The 20,065-nt window shown below is 42.2% G+C and overlaps 1 protein-coding gene across 7 annotated transcripts in view; it reads right to left on the bottom strand.

Annotated features, from left to right (window-relative positions):
* Positions 1–20,065, bottom strand: part of EHBP1 (EH domain binding protein 1) — a 473,001-nt gene that overhangs the window by 291,344 nt on the left and 161,592 nt on the right. For 4 of the 7 annotated variants that reach the window (XM_069768687.1, XM_069768690.1, XM_069768688.1 and 1 more), the window contains exons 8-10: positions 17,753–17,857; positions 12,704–12,814; positions 10,961–11,207 (exon numbers count right to left, since the gene is read on the bottom strand). In XM_069768687.1, the coding sequence (XP_069624788.1) occupies positions 10,961–11,207; positions 12,704–12,814; positions 17,753–17,857 (463 nt within the window). The remainder of the gene's footprint in view (positions 1–10,960; positions 11,208–12,703; positions 12,815–17,752; positions 17,858–20,065) is intronic. The other 3 variants (XM_069768694.1, XM_069768689.1, XM_069768692.1) reach the window with 1 other exon arrangement.

Genomic DNA, 20,065 nt, shown 5'->3' with positions numbered 1-20,065 from the left:
TACGGGCTACGGCATCCTCCACCCATTTTATCCACTAAAGTAGAGTTTGGCTGGCAGTCAGGACTTCTTGTGCTACCGTCGGTCAGTAAGTAAAATGCACAAGGAGATAAAGAAGGGCAAAGACACTGATCAGAATACAGAAATAAGACATTCATTTTCATGGCATAAAACGGAAAAAAATAAATAAAAATAAAATAAAGGAAAAGACTGAAAATATAATTAGGGTCATATACCAAGAGTACAACTAAGGCCTAACACATACTTTGTCCTCGTGTTCGTTTACCCGTTATAGTCTATGTGGCTGTTTGAGTGACCCTCAAATAAATCATGGTCGACGTGCTCGTTTTCAATCTAATTCACGGATGAAAATTACCCATACAAGTCTATGGATTGGTGAAAATCACGTACAGCACACGTGGGCCGTCAATGTGCAGTCTGTTTTCTGCCCTTGATTATTAACATTGCAATGGATGGGAGAAGTTTTGCAATTTTTCTGTTTTTGACAATCACTCATGGAACTCTGATGGTAAAATTGTCTTATGGACCAAACACTGATGAATTTTTCAGTTGTGCCTCGGTTGATTCTTTGCAGCAGGCTGTAAACTGTCACATAGTGAGCGCTTGTCAGGGAGGCAGCTTGTATACTGTTGCTAACAACTGAATATTTAGTGGTAATGGGCCTCCACCAATTACTTTAGTTAAAAGTGTATTCTCATTTCTAAGATCCTATCCTAATATGTAGTAGGTGTAATAAAACCAATATTAACAAACACTTCCAATTAGAAATATGGTATAGTTCTTCTGATTCACTATGTCTCTTACCCCATGTGCAGGGCTTTGCAGTAGTTTAGGTATCCATGGTTATGACCACTAAGAGCTAACTAACACTATATGAGTGGTTGTAACCATGGATACCTAAGCTACTGCAATGCCCTGCACATGGGGTAAGCAACCTAGAGAGTCAGAAGAACTAGACTACATTTCTAATTGGAGTATTTGCAAATATTATTATTACACCTACTACATATTGGGATAGGGTCTTGGAGATGGGAATACCCCTTTAATTATTTATAGGTTGATCTTAATAGAAAGATTTATAGGTAGATCTTAAAGAAAAATCATAGTTAAAGATCCAGCTGATGAGCAGGAGATGAGACTAGTCTGTGAACAGCTTCCCGGCAGGGGCGTTTCAGATAAAACACAGCAAACAGCTATGCAAAGTACAGCGGATCTAAAACTAGGTGTTTTTGTCATGTAAAAAAAATATATATATGATACCAATAAGAATGATTTCTAAACTTTCTATACAGAATGTCAGGTGGATGTCCCAATTATTCCCAAAAGTTATAATATATAACTATAATATATGATAAACACAATACAAAATAAAAACCTATTTATGACATAATTGCTGCAAATGAACCCAAATGTGCGGCACCCTTCTAGAAATGCTCTCCGCAACACAGGAACGGGCATCTTCGTATTAAGGCTGCAGTAAATCGAATTGTAAGACATTAAGGCTGCGACCGGCTTTCCAGACAGTAAATTAAAAAGCCTATTTGCATTACACTGGAAACGAGAGTCCACAGGGGCTAATATGGCTAATGGGAAAAAAAGCGCCGGACAAAAACTATACGGAGCAATTTGGAAATGGGGAATAGAAATTTTCCTGGCTGAGAGGTTGTAATCCATCAAATGTATTATTTTTTTCACCCCTACACAACCCGTGCCTTCCCACTAAAACCTTAATGCAATCAGGAATATGTGAAGAGTATTGGATTTCAGCAGGGCGGCAGCCAGAACCGAGGTGTCACAAATCGCGTTAGCCTAAGAGTCACACCGGCGATGAACATCTTACTCAGACGGAAGGACTCGCACAAAGGAATGAGACCGCTTCAGTGTTACACAATCAGATCTCGATAACTCACAGAACACAATATATCGCTGTGGAAAAAAAGACATACAGTGGGGAAAAAAGTATTCAGTCAGCCATCAATTGTGTAGGTTCTCCCACTTAAAAACGTGAGAGAGGCCTGTAATTGACATCATAGGTAGACCACAACTATGAGAGTCAAAATGAGAAAACAAATCCAGAAAATCACCTTGTCTGATTTGGTAAAATTTATTTTGCAAATTATGGTGGAAAATAAGTATTTGGTCATTAACAAAAGTTCATCTCAATATTTTGTTATATATCCTTTGTTGGCGAAGACAGTGGTCACACATTTTCTGTAAGTCTTCACAAGGTTGGCACACACTGTTGGTGGTATGCTGGCCCATTCCTCCATGCAGGTCTCCTCTAGAGCAGTGATGTTTTGGGACTGTCGCTGGGCAACACGGACTTTCAACTCCCTCCAAATGTTTTCTATGGGGTTGAGATCTGGAGACTGGATACGCCACTCCAGGACCTTCATATGCTTCTTACGAAGCCACTCCTTCATTGCCCTGGTGGTGTGCTTGGGATCATTATCATGCTGACAGATCCATCCATGTTTCATCATCAATGCACTTGCTGATGGAAGGAGGTTTGCACTCAAAATCTCACCATACATGGCCCCATTCATTCTTTGATGTACACGGATCAGTCGTTCTGGTCCCCTTGCAGAGAAACAGCCCCAAAGCATGATGTTGCTACCCCCATGCTTCACAGTAGGTATGGTGCTCTTTAGATGCAACTCCGCATTCTGTCTCCTCCAAACATGACGAGTTTTGCTCCTACCAAACAGTTCTACTTTGGTTTCATTAGACCATATGACATTCTCCCAATACTCTACTGGATAATCCAAATGCTCTCTAGCAAACGTCAGATGGGCCCGGACATGTACTGGCTTAAGCAGGGGGACACGTCTGGCACTGCAAGATCTGAGTCCCTGGCGGCGTACTGTGTTACTGATGGTAGCCTTTGTTCTGGTGGTCCCAGCTCTATGCAGGTCATTCACTAGGTCCAGCCGTGTGGTTCTGCTCAGCGTTCTTGTGGTAATTTTGACCCCACGAGGTGAGATCTTGCGTGGAGCCCCAGATCGAGGAAGATTATCAGTGGTTTTGTATGTCTTCCGTTTTCTTATTATTGCTCCCACAGTTAATTTCATCACACCAAGCTGCTTGCCTATTGCAGATTTAGTATTCCCAGTCTGCTGCAGAGCTATAATTTTGTTTCTGGTGTCCTTTGACAGCTCTTTAGTCTTCACCATAGTGGAGTTTGGAGTGTGACTGTTTGAGGTTGTGAACAGGTGTCTTTTATACTGATAAGTTCAAACAGGTGCCATTACTACAGGTAATGAGTGCAGGACAGAGGAGCCTCTTAAAGAAGAAGTTACATGTATGTGAGAGCCAGAAATCTTGCTTGTTTTTAGGAGACCAAATACTTATTTTCCATCATATTTGCAAAATAAATCTTGCCAAATCAGAAAAGATGATTTTCTGGATTTGTTTTCTCATTTTGACTCTCATACTTATGGTCTACCTATGATGTCAATTACAGGCCTCTCATCTTTTTAAAGGGAATCTGTCACCCCAAAATGGCCTATACACTGCGGCCACCGGTATCAGGGGCTTATTTACAGCAATCTGTAATGCTGTAGATAAGCCCCCGATGTATCCTGAAAGATAAGAAAAACAGGTTATATTATACTCACCCAGGGGCGGTCCCGCTGCAGTCCGATCCAATGGGCGTCGCAGTCTGGGTCCGGCACCTCCCATCTCCATATGATTGCGTTCTCTTCTTTTCTTCCTGCCGCGGCTCCGGCGCAGGCATACTTTGTCTGCCCTGTTGAGGGCAGAGCAAAGTACTGCAGTGCGCAGGCGCTGGGCCTCTCTCTGACCTTTCCCGGCGCCTGCGTAATGCAGTACTTTGCTCAACAAGGCAGACAAAGTACGCCTGTGCCGGAGCCACCGAGTGAAGACCAGAAGAGGACGTCATCGTATGAAGATGGGAGGCCCCGCACCGCGACGCCCATCGGACCGCACCGGTACCGCCCCTGGGTGAGTATAATATAACCTGTTTTTCTCATCTTTCAGGTTACATCGGGGGCTTATCTACAGCATTACAGAATGCTGTAGATAAGCCCCTGATGCCAGTGGCCGCAGTTTATAGGACATTTTTGGAGTGACAGATTACCTTTAAGTGGGAGAACTTGCACAATTGGTGGCTGACTAAATACTTTTTTTTTCCCCCACACCATATTGTGTGGACACCTAGACCAAAACAAACCAAATTTTTAGAAATGGCATCCATAGAACTGAGGATACCGGAGTATCATACTATACAGTTAACGGGTTGTCTGACACTTATAATGTCCCGTATAAATGTCCGATACCTATAATGCCCCTTATAAATGTTCGACATTTTTATATATATATATATATCTATATATATGTATATGTATATATATATATATATATATATATATATAGATAGATATATATATATAGATAGATATCTATCTATATATATATGTATATATAGATATATATAGATACATATATATATATATATAGATATATATATATATATATATATATACATATGTATATATAGATATATATAGATACATATATACATATATATATATACATATCTATATATCTATATCTATCTATATATATATATATGTATATATATATATATATATATATATATATATATATGTATGTATATATATATATATATATATATATAGATAGATATAGATATATATCTATATAAACACCCTAACCCTAGGGATCCTAACCCTAACCCTAACACAAACTCTAACCCTAACCCTAACACAAACCCTAACCCTAGGGATCCTAACCCTAACACAAACTCTAACCCTAACCCTAACACAAACCCTAACCCTAACTAAAACACAAAACCTAACCCTAGGGATCCTAACCCTAACACAAACCCTAACCCTAGGGATCCTAACCCTAACCCTAACACAAACCCTAACCCTAACCCTAGGGATCCTAACCCTAACCCTAACACAAACTCTAACCTTAACCCTAACACAAACCCTAACCCTAAACCTAGGGATCCTAACCCTAACACAAACCCTAACCCTAACCCTAGGGATCCTAACCCTAACCCAAACACAAACTCTAACCCTAACCCTAGGGATCCTAACCCTAACTCTAACACAAACTCTAACCCTAACCCTAACACAAACCCTAACCCTAGGGATCCTAACCCTAACACAAACCCTAACCCTAACTAAAACACAAACTCTAACCCTAGGGATCCTAACCCTAACACAAACCCTAACCCTAGGGATCCTAACCCTAACCCTAACACAAACCCTAACCCTAGGGATCCTAACCCTAACCCTAACACAAACTCTAACCCTAACACAAACCCTAACCCTAAACCTAGGGATCCTAACCCTAACCCTAACACAAACCCTAACCCTAACCCTAGGGATCCTAACCCTAACCCTAACACAAACTCTAACCCTAACCCTAGGGATCCTAACCCTAACTCTAACACAAACCCTAACCCTAACTAAAACACAAACTCTAACCCTAGGGATCCTAACCCTAACCCTAAGGGTTAGGGTTAGGATCCCTAGGGTTAGGATCCCTAGGGTTAGGGTTAGGGTTACAGTTTGGGTTAGGTTTTGTGTTACAGTTTGTGTTACAGTTTGTGTTACAGTTTGTGTTACAGTTTGTGTTACAGTTTGTGTTACAGTTTGTGTTTTAGGGTTAGGGTTTGTGTTAGGGTTAGGATCCCTAGGGTTAGGGTTAGAGTTTGTGTTACAGTTTGTGTTACAGTTTGTGTTACAGTTTGTGTTACAGTTTGTGTTTTAGGGTTAGGGTTTGTGTTAGGGTTAGGGTTACAGTTTGGGTTAGGTTTTGTGTTACAGTTTGTGTTACAGTTTGTGTTACAGTTTGTGTTACAGTTTGTGTTTTAGGGTTAGGGTTTGTGTTAGGGTTAGGATCCCTAGGGTTAGGGTTAGAGATTGTGTTAGAGTTTGTGTTAGAGTTTGTGTTAGAGTATGTGTTAGAGTATGTGTTAGAGTATGTGTTAGAGTATGTGTTAGAGTATGTGTTAGAGTATGTGTTAGAGTATGTGTTAGAGTATGGGTTAGAGTTTGGGTTAGAGTTTGGGTTAGAGTTTGGGTTAGAGTTTGGGTTAGAGTTTGGGTTAGAGTTTGGGTTACAGTTTGTGTTTTAGGGTTAGGGTTAGGGTTGGGGGATGGCTTATAAGTGTGTATTCTTGTGTTTTTCTATAAAAACGCATGCAAACGCATGTGCTTAAAAACGCATGCGTTTACATAGACATCAATGGGGGGTTTTTTACCGCGAAAAAATGCATTTCGTGGCAAAAAAACGCCGCTAAACGCCGCTAAAATTACTACATGTTGCATTTCTGCAACAAAACTAATGCAGAGAAAAACGCATGCGTTGCAAAAACGCGTCAAAACGCATGCAAAAAAACGCATGCGTTTTTAATGTTAAGTATAGGGGGAAAAAACGCATGCTTTTTTTGCATTTTTTACCGCAAAAACGCAAAAAAAAAAATGCAAATGTGAAACCACCCTAATCTGGTCTTGCAATCATGTTGTCCCTACTTTTTGATAAAGAGATTGTCCAGCCTATTATTTTACAGAAATGAGCTTTAAAAAGAAAAAAACAAAGAAAGAAGTTACATCATTTATTAATAAGCAGGGAGATATCCGCTCCAGACCCGGATATGGCAACTTCACTTCCAGTACATGTTTATTTCAATAGTCAAGCCGGGGTACTACTCTGTCACAATCAAAGCATAAACAGAACAAAGGTGATGGTCTAGGATTTGATATAAGCAGTCAGCAAGCCCCCTCCACACACAGGATTATGTATAAGTATAGGAACAGCTGCCCTTTGATGGTAGCAGGGTCATGAATGAACCTGCTGGACTCAAAACTTCAACATCTAAGGGCTCATGCAGACGTCTGTTGATTTTCGGTTCCATCATAAACCGCAATGCGTGGAACAGCCGCGGGTCCCTTGACCCGAGCATGACCGCCTTGTAGAAATGCATGAAGCTGCCATGTTCCATTCTGGAGACTCGCAGCCAATCCACGCATTGCGCTCCGTTCACAGACGTCTGCATGAGCCCTAACCGGAGGCGTAATTAAACTACATGGTTACTTTTTCATAGCTCATTTATGTACCGTATATATTTTGGGGGCTGGACAACCCCTTTAACCCATTATCCCTTAATTGTTAATGGCCAGGTATACAGAAGAGACCTAAATTAATTGTAAATACAGGGAAAATATTTAGAGTTTTAGAAATAATTATTGCAGCCTCCTTTTGCAATGTTGGCTCGGCCTCAGGACAGATAAGAGAATCACTAGCATAAACTAATTATGTGGCAATCACAAATACAAATAGGCACCCTGCGTCCGGGATTATTAATACGGTACAAAAAAAAAGGGTTTCAAAATAATTGTTTAATCACTGCAAAATAAATCCACACCAAACCTGACAGATCTGAATGTTCACCTGCAATTTTGCAGCTAAATTAGATTTTTAATGTGAGGTTCGCTGCATTCCAGCCACACGCCCCGTACATTATATTAGAACATCAACTCTTACCGCTCCGATATTCTGCTTCATTAACGTTATATAAACGATTTTACTCTCACAATAGCAAATAAAAAAGGGTTTATTGGCAATATAGATCCGAAATTGGCTTCATAACCAGGACTTCTATCATCCAAATTACAAGGAGGGGTTAAAACCAGCTAAACCCTGGCAGTCTAGACATGGTTTTGGCACACTGCTTAGTGAGTCAATGACTAACCTGCAGAAAGATAAAGGAAAGCGATGCATTATTAAAAGGGACACGGCACACCCAATATGAGACTTTAAAGGGAACCTGTCACCTGAATTTGGCGGGACAGATTTTCGGTCATATGGGCGGAGTTTCGGGTGTTTGATTCACCCATTCCTTACCAGCTGGCTGCATGCTGGGCAGCACGGTGGCGCAGTGGTTAGCACAGCAGCCTTGCAACATCTGCAAAGAGTTTGTATGTTCTCTCCGTGTTTGCGTGGGTTTCCTCCGGGCACTCCGGTTTCCTCCCACATTCCAAAGACATACTGATAGGGAATTTAGATTGTGAGCCCCATCGGGGACAGCGATGATAATGTGTGCAAACTGTAAAGCGCTGCGTAATATGTTAGCGCTATATAAAAATAAAGATTATTATTATTATTATTATTATGCTGGCCGCAATATTGGATTGAAGTTCATTCTATGTCCTCCGTAGTACACGCTGTGAGGCTGTGGCCTCTGATACAGCTAGGGGGCGCTGTTTGTTCTCACCAGAATGTGCATGCAGACGGATGAAGTCCATAGGTGTGCATGAGAGTCACGGATCTCCGGTCCGGGTTTTCCAGGTGGCTGAAGGCCACAGGTTTGTGTGTGTTTAAAAGCCCTGCAGTAAGGGGTATGGGTGTATCAGGTGTCTGGCCAGGTGTGCGAGGTGCACGTCAGTGTCAGTCTGGTGTGTGCTGGTCTGCAGAGTGCATGGAGGCCAGCAGACCCAGCACCCAGGGCAGCTGAATAGCCTGGCTCCCGCAGCGTACACGGATGCAAGTCGTCCATGGTACTGGTCTCGGATGTGGACAGTCCTGTGCCCGGAGGTGGATGACCTGTGCCCGGATGAGTCGGATGTGGACAGTCCTGTGCCCGGAGGTGGATGTCTTGTACCCGAAAGAGGACTAGCATGTGCAACGATTGCAAACAGGTGGATATGGTGCCCGGCTGCTATCCGGAGGATATCCTGAACTGTGTACGACTGTGTGAGTAAAGAGTCTGTAAAGAGACTGTGATACAGCAATGCAGGACACCCATGAGAACTAGTCAGAGGAGGGCTGGCGTGTGTAGTGTCTGCAACATATGAGGCTGTGTGTATGGAGACGTATAGAGACTATGAGATGGCGTGCGGTCGCCCAGGGAAACTGGACAAGGGAAGTCTGGCCTGTTTAGGGACCGCAAATCTAAAGCCATGTGATATGTATTGCTTTGAACTGGTGTAAACTGGTCACTGATAATATCCACTGAAGCTATATGCATTTACGTGAATTGGACTTTAATGCTGCGAAGAAACACATTAAAAGAGACTTTTGTGTTTGAATTTGTGGGTCACTGCTTCTTCACTGCGTACGATGCTACTGCAGCTTTACAACGCCAGGGCAAAGCAAGATTGCGCAGGCGCAGGCGTGTACTACGGAGGACATAGAATGAACTTCAATCCAATATTGCGGCCAGCATGCAGCCAGTGGGTAAGGAAAGGGTGAATCAAACACCCGAAAACTCCGCCCATATGACCGAAAACCGGTCCTGCCAAATTCAGGTGACAGGTTCCCTTTAAGGGGTTGTCATTTAAAGTCTCATATGGGTGTGCGGTATCCCTTTTAATAATGTACTGAACAATCCCAGGCTATTAAATTCAGGAGCCCTAATTAAAAAAAAACAATGTATATTCCCCTTCTGTTCCTGGAGAGTGACAAGTTTGTTCTGTTGAGTTAGTAAAGGCGGCAGCTCATTGATGGCCGCCTGTATGTGATACAGAAAGTCCCTTCATTCCCGGAAACAGCAGCACAGCAAGAGGTGATACATTGTTTTTATTTTTTATTACAGTCTTAAATTAAGTTGGGGTTGTCCAATAGTGAACAACCCCTATAAGGCCTACATACACATTAGAGAGCTGGATTCTCTAAGAAAGGGTTGCCGCCAAACTCCTCTGGCAGCGGCTTATCACCCGGAGAGAAAAGAGGATTGGTTACTAGAAATCCTAAGTACCGGATCCTTCTCTCCTCCCCTGAGATCATCTACCGGGTAAAGTTGAGAGGTCCCCATGCACATTAGACTGTCAGGTGATCCAGGTGATATCAATGAGTTCAGAAGAGTACAGAGTGTAAAAAAAAACCTTAAATTTTAATTCTTGTGGCATTTCTGCTTGGAAAACACTCTAGATTCGCCTACTAAATGAATCGGCAAAAAATGATGCTCCTCACACAAAAATACAGGTCAAAATCTACACCAAAATACATTTTTTTTGTTCTGGAGCTGTTTGATGTCGTTTTTTAAGCCTGAAAAACCCACTTTAAGAAAACTATGTGAACAAACCCTTAAAATGGATTTTGCTGTTATATTCACTGCAGATCTCACTCTAAGGACGCAGTCAGATGGCCATATAAGTAGGACAGAGATTGGAACGCAGTGCACGGACTGGTCGGCGGCTCTCCCTACCGAGAGCAACAGCTGTATAAAAATACAAGAAGCGGTCATGCTCGGGTGGGTAGAGCCGCCGGCCAGTCCGTAATTTGCAGTCAGATTGATATGGCCGTCTGGCTACGCCCTAACACAGTGAAGGGGTGAAATCCTTCCAACAGCTATCAGGGTACGTTAGGGGAATTGGAGTTTCGCAATAGCTGAGGCACCGCAGGTTACTGACCGCCAGCGGGTAGAAGTTATTATGCAAAATACATAGACTTGGGCATTTATTTTATTAGAAGATCAGACTATATTGGAATTTCATACATGTCCTGCATATATGGGAAAAAGTGTAGCGTAACCTGCTGAGATGCGTAATAATCCCGTCCACCTCTGGCCTCTGTGTATAGACAGATACTCCCAACCCATGCATGACTGGGATGGATAGCCCCCTTTATGGTGGATGATGGGTATGCACCATAACATCGCGTTTCATGTGTCGGTGTTAGGTTCATGTAAGGGGTTCAAAGAAGGCCCCGTATTTGTGAAATAAAGTGCCTTTAAATTACTGGGCGGTTTTCCAACGTGCACAGCAAATTTTCAAGAATGGTGCATGTCAGGCGGCTTAACATCTCCATTTCACCCCGTACTATCAAATGTTCTTTTGTCACACATGGTATCTGGACTTGCCATGTTGTTTTAAGAGAAACTTCTGCTTATACAGTGAAAGTTAAAATTCATCAGGTCATATAAAGGTGTATAGATTCCACTCACTCATCGAGCTCATCCTCTTCCTGTCTGGCTTTGTTAGCGTAGAGGTATTTGGTCATATCCACAGGTCTGGCATTCTTCCTCTTTGCTGGCTGTGGAGGGGATTCCTTATGCAGTTCAATAGCCAGGTCAGGCCCCAGATCAGGCTCATCAAACGGGTTCTGGTATGTTGTGGACTCAGGGTCTTTAAATGGGTTATAATCATCAAAAGGCTCCTCCACTTTTAAAGGGGTTTTATCAACATTAATGTCTTAAAAAAAAAAAAAAGATGTACATGAACACAATAAAATTATACAGTTAAAATAACTCTGGAAGTCCTACCCCCAGTACAGTCAACAATGATTAGTCAGTGTCGGGGTGAAGTCAGACGGCCGTAAAAATCTGACCAAGTTCAGACTGGCCCACTGCTCTCCCGACAGAAATACATGAAGCTGTCATGTTCTAGAGAGCCGCCAGCCAGTCCGTACATTGAAGTCCAATTTACACGGCTGTCTGACTGCACCCTCTGAGTGTAAGGATACACCCATTTAACAATAACATTGATAATGCCCATTTGTCAATATAATTCAGATTTATTTCTCAAAGGAATAACAGAGGAATGGCCAAACAAGAGGGCGAAAACTTGTTATTTTATGGAGAACACAAGTACTGTATTTACATAAACCATATTAACGACCAATCATTAGGATCAGATAATAGCTGATTGGTGCCGAGCGTAGAACCCCCTCAGAACAGATAGGTTATCAATATGTTGTATCTAGACCATCTCCTTAAGTCCCTCCAATGCAAGATGTATATGAATAAATGGAATTCCAGGCAAAATCTTCACTAGTAATAAACGCATTAACACAAAAAATCTACATTTATATTCACCAGCTACAATTAAAACACAAATTCTACTACAAATTGGTAGAAGAAAGTGAGAGTAAAAACATAATTTTTAAAGGGAGTTTGTTTCCAAGTGCATTGGTGCTTTCAATGTAAAAATATCACAACATCCTGATTACCGTATATGGTTCTCAAATTTTCATATAATAGGTAATCTTAATATGGGCAGGAAAATGTCATTACTCACTTGACATAAATGGAGCACGGCTATTTTCTTTTTGAGCGGGCGAGGGATAACAACAAATAAAGTACAAGGAGGGCACGTGTGATAAACCATCATATCGGTAAAAAAAGCAGCAACATCCTGTTGGGTGTCATCAATGCATCTGACACCTTGCCAGTCCACAGTTACACCAATGGCCACACAATTTTACGTGTTACCCAACGTGCCAGGCAAAAGTGATCCCTGTGCAGGATGTATCACCTGCCAAAGGTTCCTGACCCCGGTTATACAATGTAGATAGTAGAGGATATAGGTGGAGACTTGAAGAACGTCTGCTGGAGGAAGACTCATCATCACAGAGAGAATCTATTCTATCATGATGCATCCCGTACATGAGTGATGAAAGGTGCGAACGATCATAAGATAAGAGGTGAACCAGCAAATGAGCTTATTATATTAAGAAGACAATTACGCTATGAAAAACAACTGATTTTACACAAAAAATATAAGTGAAAATAGCTTTAAAGGGATTGTACCAAGTTTTTATGGTTCTCTATGGGACAGTCACATAGAAAAAGAACGATTCACTCGGACAAGGCTCTGCAAGGTTCCAATTCAATGGATAGGAGATAACTTAAAAACCTGGCACAAATTCCTTTAAATATTCCCTCATGGGTTAGTATCCTCCCTGTTACCTTCAGTGTCAAATGGATTGAGTTCTGTTGCTTCCGAACTTTCGAAGGGGTTGGATCCAGAGTTCACCAAGTCATGATCTTCATCCAGAAAATTTAACTTATTAATAAGCTCTACAACAGATTGAGAATGATTTAGACCACTAATGAGGATCAGTGCTACAATTATGCACAATTATGGATTCATTACGTGTATGCAGACATGCAAAATCAATACAAAAAACATAGTAAATTAATATATATATTTAAATAAATAATAATGATGATAATAATAATAAATAAGGTCATGCTGACATAGCGGTTTGATAACAGAGGGATGTACTTTAAAATGGTCGTCTGTTTTTTTTTGTAGCAAACCCAACACTTGCACAAGGGTGGAAATTGTAAAGCACAAGTTAGAATGTAATCTAAGGCCCCTTTTACATGGAGGCTGTACATTGTGGAAGTTGTAAATGGGCTTTACGGGGATACAACACTAGAATCAGCTGTAGGAACATTTCTTGAAGAAAGGCATACCTAACTATACCTGAAGAGACTGTATGCCAATCTGCAATGTTTTCACATTGGACAGACTGAACTGAATGTACTAGATTCAGGCTGACAGTATATGGGTCATCAGAAATTGTTCAGGCTTGGTTAGCACTGGTGTAGTAACCTGGAAGAATTGGACGCTGGACCAACAAGACAAAACATGGACTGGTAAATGCTAACGAGACTTCAGAGCCTAGGAGATGTTGCGATACAACTCTGAGGGTGTAGATAGACATTGCCAGACCACAATAGGCAAGTGTTAGCAATGAGCACTTCGATTTGCGCTGCCATGGTCGGGTATCCAGTACAGTCTTCCATGGCAGCCGGTGTTCACCTCCACACCCACGATCCTGGGTGCTTCTGGCACTTACTGGGTCCTGCGATGTCATCCTAGGATGCCGGATTGAGGATACTTGATGCAGGAGTGAAGACTCAATGTTGGCTTGGAGGATCAAACTGAAAACTGAACCAAGCCAACGCAAATCGCATTACTCATCTATATCAAGTAGGATAGAATGTATTTAGGCTAATCATATGTTGACCTGTCCACTCCTAAATTTTTGTGTTGTTCCTTACTGTCCCTCTTGGCTTAACACATTCCGGAAAAAATGGCCCAAGAAGACCAGTTTGAAAATGAAAAGAAGATTTTGCAATACTCTGTCAGGAGATGTTTATGCTATCGACTTGATGAAGTTTTTTTAAAGAGAGAAATCTAAGGGGCCAATTCATCAATGCTTTTAGGCTACAAAAGTGGTATAAAAGTTGTGAAAATTTGCGGTTGCGTCTTTTGGCACTTTACAACATGGCTGGAACAGGCGAAGGGTCGGGGTGCGATAGGGCGTGGACACAACTGCCCGTCCAATTAATAAAAACTTCCAGCATTTTGCAGGGCAGAAAGGCTGCTCCATTCCCTGAATAGAGTAGCATTTTTGGCATGGCACACACCACTCAGAGGAAGCATGAAATTCAATATGTGAAGTGCGCCTCTTAATGAATTTGGTGTCTCTTGAACTGTTAAAAAAAATCAACTAGAGCGAGCGTGTGATGAATCGGCTCTTAAGACTTTTAAGAAGTTGTAATATATACAGTACAGACCAAAAGTTTGGACACACCTTCTCATTTAAAGATTTTTCTGTATTTTCATGACTATGAAAATTGTATATTCACACTGAAGGCATCACAACTATGAATTAACACACATGTGGAATTATATACTTAACAAAAAAGTGTGAAACAACTAAATTTATTTCTTATATTCTAGGTTCTTCAAAGTAGCCACGTTTTGCTTTGATGACTGCTTTGCACACTCTTGGCATTCTCTTGACGAGCTTCAAAAAGTTGTCACAGAGAATGGTTTTCACTTTACAGGTGTGCCCTGTCAGGTTCAATAAGTGGGATTTCTTTCCTTATAAATGGGGTTGGGACCATCAGTTGTGTTGTGCAGAAGTCTTGTGGATACACAGCTGATAGTCCTACTGAATAGACTGTTAGAATTTGTATTATGGCAAGAAAAAAGCAGCCAAGTAAAGAAAAACGAGTGGCCATCATTACTTTAAGAAATGAAGGTCAGTCAGTTCGAAAAATTGGGAACACTTTGAAAGTGTCCCCAAGTGCAGTGGCAAAAACCATCAAGCGCTACAAAGAAACTGGCTCATATGAGGACCGCCCAAGGAAAGGAAGACCAAGAGTCACCTCTGCTTCTGAGGATAAGTTTATCCGAGTCACCAGCCTCAGAAATCGCACGTTAACAGCAGCTCAGATTAGAGACCAGGTCAATGCCACACAGAGTTCAAGCAGCAGACACAACTCTACAACAACTGTTAAGAGGAGACTTTGTGCAGCAGGCCTTGATGGTAAAATAGCTGCTAGGAAACCACTGCTAAGGACAGGCAACAAGCAGAAGAGACTTGTTTGGGCTAAAGAACACAAGGAATGGACATTAGACCAGTGGAAATCTGTGCTTTGGTCTGATGAGTCCAAATTTGAGATCTTTGGTTCCAACCACCATGTCTTTGTAGGACACAGAAAAGGTGAACGGATGGACTCTACATGCCTGGTTCCCACCGTGAAGCATGGAGGAGGAGGTGTGATAGTGTGGGTGTGCTTTGCTGGTGACACTGTTGGGGATTTATTCAAAATTGAAGGCATACTGAACCAGCATGGCTACCACAGCATCTTGTAGCGGCATGCTATTCCATCCGGTTTGCGTTTAGTTGGATCATCATTTATATTTCAACAGGACAATGACCTCAAACACATCTCCAGGCTGTGTAAGGGCTATTTGACCAAGAAGGAGAGTGATTGGGGTGCTACGCCAGATGACCTGGGCTCCACAGTCACCAGATCTGAACCCAATCTAGATGGTTTTGGGTGAGCTGGACCGCAGAGTGAAGGCAAAAGGGCCAACAAGTGCTAAGCATCTCTGGGAACTCCTTCAAGATTGTTGGAAGACCATTGCCGGTGACTACCTCTTGAAGCTCATCAAGAGAATGCCAAGAGTGTGCAAAGCAGTCATCAAAGCAAAAGGTGGCTACTTTGAAGAACCTAGAATATAAAACATAATTTCAGTTGTTTCACGCTTTTTTGTTAAGTACATAATTCCACATGTGTTAATTCATAGTTTTGATGCCTTCAGTGTGAATGTACAATTTTCATAGTCATGAAAATACAGAAAAATCTTTAAATGAGAAGGTGTGTCCAAACTTTTGGTCTGTACTGTGTGTATATATATATATATATATATATATATATATATATATATATATATATACATACATATATATATATACACACATATATATATATATATATACATATATATATATATATATATATATATATATAATGGATGGGAAATATGCATCAGAGAGGTGGGTGTCCTCTGTGATGTAAACCTGGAGTAATGCTCCAGTACATATGGTATTCAGAGGGGTTAATTAGCCATGACAGGTCTAAGTTTAATGTGAGCAGCTGCAGAGTTACTTGGGACAGCTACCCACCATATATCCACCCTTAGGTGTGGCTCACATTATAAAATGGGTCCTGTTTGTCTCACACATGGTCTGTGTGTGGAGGTGTGCAGACCTCCAAGATTGTGTACTGTTGCTAAAGATCTAAGAAGCTGGACTAAGCCAAGCAGGTGAACACGTACTATTGTATGGACTTTTTACTTGCCCCCTGACGAAGGCTCTGCCGAAACACGCGTCGGGGTGATGTGGTGATCCCTGGCTTCCTGGTGTGCCCCCTCTGACCAATTTTGGTGATTCACTGGATCTATATTTGGGACCATCCCTGACGAAGGAGACCGTGTTCTCCGAAACGCGTTGGAATTGGTCCTCATCGTGCCTCGTACTCCGCCAGTCATGTGACTGCCAACGTCACGCAAGGTCCTACTCCTACGGACTACAAGCACGAGCACATCCATGCTCCTACGCTGGCAGTTAGCAGGCTCAGGAAGCGTGTGTCACCGGCCGGGACCGCGCTCCTGCAAGGTATTTTTTTTCCTTCCTCTCGTTTTTTTGGCTGCTACAAAGAACTTATGAATATGGACTTCAGCGCCTGAAGAGGTAACCCTCTGTGAGGTACTTTACACACCAATCGTTCTATATTGTATACGTTGTGGAGCCACTCTGCCCACTCTTGGGACTGGTTTTACATTTCTCTATGTGATCCTTTATTGTGGGATTGTTTACACTAGTCGCTCTATTTCTATACATTGCGATGCCATCTAGTTCATTTCTGGGACCCGCTTCATATTTTATTTTATGTGATTTATCATTTGGTTTAATCTATTAGTGGTTTGTAGCTGTGATATTTATATTAAAATTGTTCACTAGGTATTTTTGCGCACATTACGCACTTGTATTTAACTTTTCACTTTATGGTTTACTTGGAGCAAGACAAGTGGTGTGATGTGGTTTATGAGGAGTGAAATACCTCATCCGGACTGTTTGGCTGCAGTAATCAAGTGATGCAATGGCGCACTACCAAAGATGCATCTGATGATGGGCGAGTATACTTCTTTAATATATTCATCAATCCCACACACACACACATTTTTTAATTTAGTTTTTTTTTTTTTTATATTGGACAACTTCGATAATGAAATTTACAGACGAGTGAGGGTGGATACATCTGAAAGTATCGCCAGGTGTCCAGTGGCCATCTATTCTTATTGCAGATGAAGGCTCTGCTAATCGAGGTCGGGTTACTGTTGTGATACTTCTAGAGGGAATGATTTCAATAATATTTCATTAGGTAACTGCCACTTAGAGCTATAGTCTTTAGTCTCTCAAAAGAAGCGTTCATTTATTATAAACCATAAGTATTAAATCAGTAACCTAACCCACCATCCAAATGTGCATTTTCCCAATCCTTTACCTTGCTGGTTTTACTACAAATGATCACAGACAGCAATGAAGTAAAGCCACAATAACAAAAGATGGAGGCATACACGGCCAGCAGAAGGAAGTAAAGCAGACAGATCAAGGACAGGATGAAAAGATAGCAAAGACCAAAGACCTTCTCGAGGACTGGATGGTTTAGCTGCAGGCATATGTGCTCGCTTTATGGACTCATCTTGATCTTCATGTAAGTTGCTCAAGGCATTCAATTGGTTTACAATTTCTGTAGACAGAAATCAGTCAAGAGAGCTATCAGGAAGGAAACGGATTATTACAGGAGAAGAAGCAAAAAGCATCAGGCCCTTGTCCAGAGAGAAAAGAGAGATGTTAGATGTCAGAAGTGAATGCGGAGGAGGCTGCACCACCACTGAAGCCCTCACAGGAGGAATATACAAGCACCTTCCCTTGCTGTTGGTACAGATCCGGAATATAGTGCCCATAACGTACCAACATCTCACAAATTTTACACAGGGGTACAGGCAGTTTATTCTTCTCTTGGCTTACACAATCTTATACTGTAGTACAGAGGTATTCTCCCCGAGCAACAGTGAAACCCATACAGTAACAGAACCCAGTGCAGACTATGCCACCATAAAAGGTCTGCGCCTGTGGCTTGCCATGCGAATTAGCGCCTTCCTTATTCTTGGGACCCTTCCTATGCTCCTGCAATTTATTATGCCAATTTTTGTAAGATTTGGTCAAGTCGTCCATGATGAGATATTTTACAAGTTCACTACAACCTATCAATCTCACTGAGGCCTTAGGATCTCGTGTTTGGAGTCACCGGATGACAATCCGGGACATGGTGTTGGTAATTGGTGAGAGGCCGTTTTGTACCAAATATGCCTCCATCAGAACACGGTCTAAAATACATGGGGGATTTTATTTATTTACGGTATTTTTTAAATATTATCTCAGTAATTGACAGTGGATGCTAAGAACTTATCAATAAAGTATAGCTAAGGCATATAATGGAATAGGCCCTGTCTATATCCTCAGGATCGAATATAATAGCAGCAGTGGAGGATATCCATTATATAAAACATAACTTTTAATACATCTAGTTAAAATATGGATCCTAACAAACACAAACAGAAAAGAAAACCGTGCTCAAGTGAAACAGTGCTCAAGATAAAAAATTGGAGCAGTCTTACCAATTAGACGGACAAATAAGGGAAATCCCTCAGATTGTAGGAGGAAGGTGGTACCGATTGTACTAGCCAGGTAAGAGGGTAAGGAAATAATATGTAAACCACTGTCTTCCCTGTGAACCCTCCACGAGCTCCTGTCCTGACAAGGACAGGCCCCAAGTAGATCCTGCTATGGATACCCACCAACCAAAGAGAAAAAACAATAAGGAGTCCCTTACAAGTTACGGATATAACGGACATCTGTTAACTTCATATGGGTATTCCCTGCCACTGCGGGACCCAGGCTTTACACGGACCCTCATGAATGAGATCTGATTATTTTTTACGGACTACCGCAGACCCATTGGTTGTGAATCATACAACTCCCCTGATGATTCTCCCCCATCGGAGTTGAAACGCGTTGGGAGATTATAGACATTATTTTCTTTTCTTTTTTTTTCTATTGTTTTTTCTCTTTGGTTGGTGGGTATCCATAGCAGGATCTACTTGGGGCCTGTCCTTGTCAAGACAGGAGCTCGTGGAGGGTTCACAGGGAAGACAGTGGTTTACATATTATTTCCTTACCCTCTTACCTGGCTAGTACAATCGGTACCACCTTCCTCCTACAATCTGAGGGATTTCCCTTATTTGTCCGTCTAATTGGTAAGACTGCTCCAATTTTTTATCTTGAGCACTGTTTCACTTGAGCACGGTTTTCTTTTCTGTTTGTGTTTGTTAGGATCCATATTTTAACTAGATGTATTAACCCCTTAATCCCATATGACGTACTATCCCGTCCAGGTGACCTGGGACTTAATTCCCATGGACGGGATAGTACGTCATATGCGATCGGCCGCGCTCACGGGGGGAGCGCGGCCGATCGCGGCCGGGTGTCAGCTGCCTATCGCAGCTGACATCCGGCACTATGTGCCAGGAGCGGTCACGGACCGCTCCCGGCACATTAACCCCCGGCACACCGCGATCAAAGATGATCGCGGTGTGCCGGCGGTGCAGGGAAGCATCGCGCAGGGAGGGGGCTCCCTGCGGGCTTCCCTGAGACGATCGGTACACGGTGATGTGCTCACCGTGTACCGAGCGTCTTCTCCCTGCAGTCCCCGGATCCAAAATGGCCGCCGGGCTGCATCCGGGTCCTGCAGGGAGCACTTCCGGGTCAGGATCAGGCTGCAGCTGCAGCTCTAATCCTGCCCGGCTGTATGTCAGATCACCGATCTGATAGAGTGCTGTGCACACTGTCAGATCGGTGATCTGTGATGTCCCCCCCTGGGACAAAGTGAAAAAGT

This window comes from Ranitomeya imitator, chromosome 5 (genome assembly GCF_032444005.1).
Source record: "Ranitomeya imitator isolate aRanImi1 chromosome 5, aRanImi1.pri, whole genome shotgun sequence".
Classification (NCBI taxonomy): Eukaryota; Metazoa; Chordata; class Amphibia; order Anura; family Dendrobatidae; genus Ranitomeya; species Ranitomeya imitator.
The sequence above is the reverse complement of the archived record's forward strand: the minus strand, read 5'-3'. Positions and strand labels throughout refer to the sequence as shown.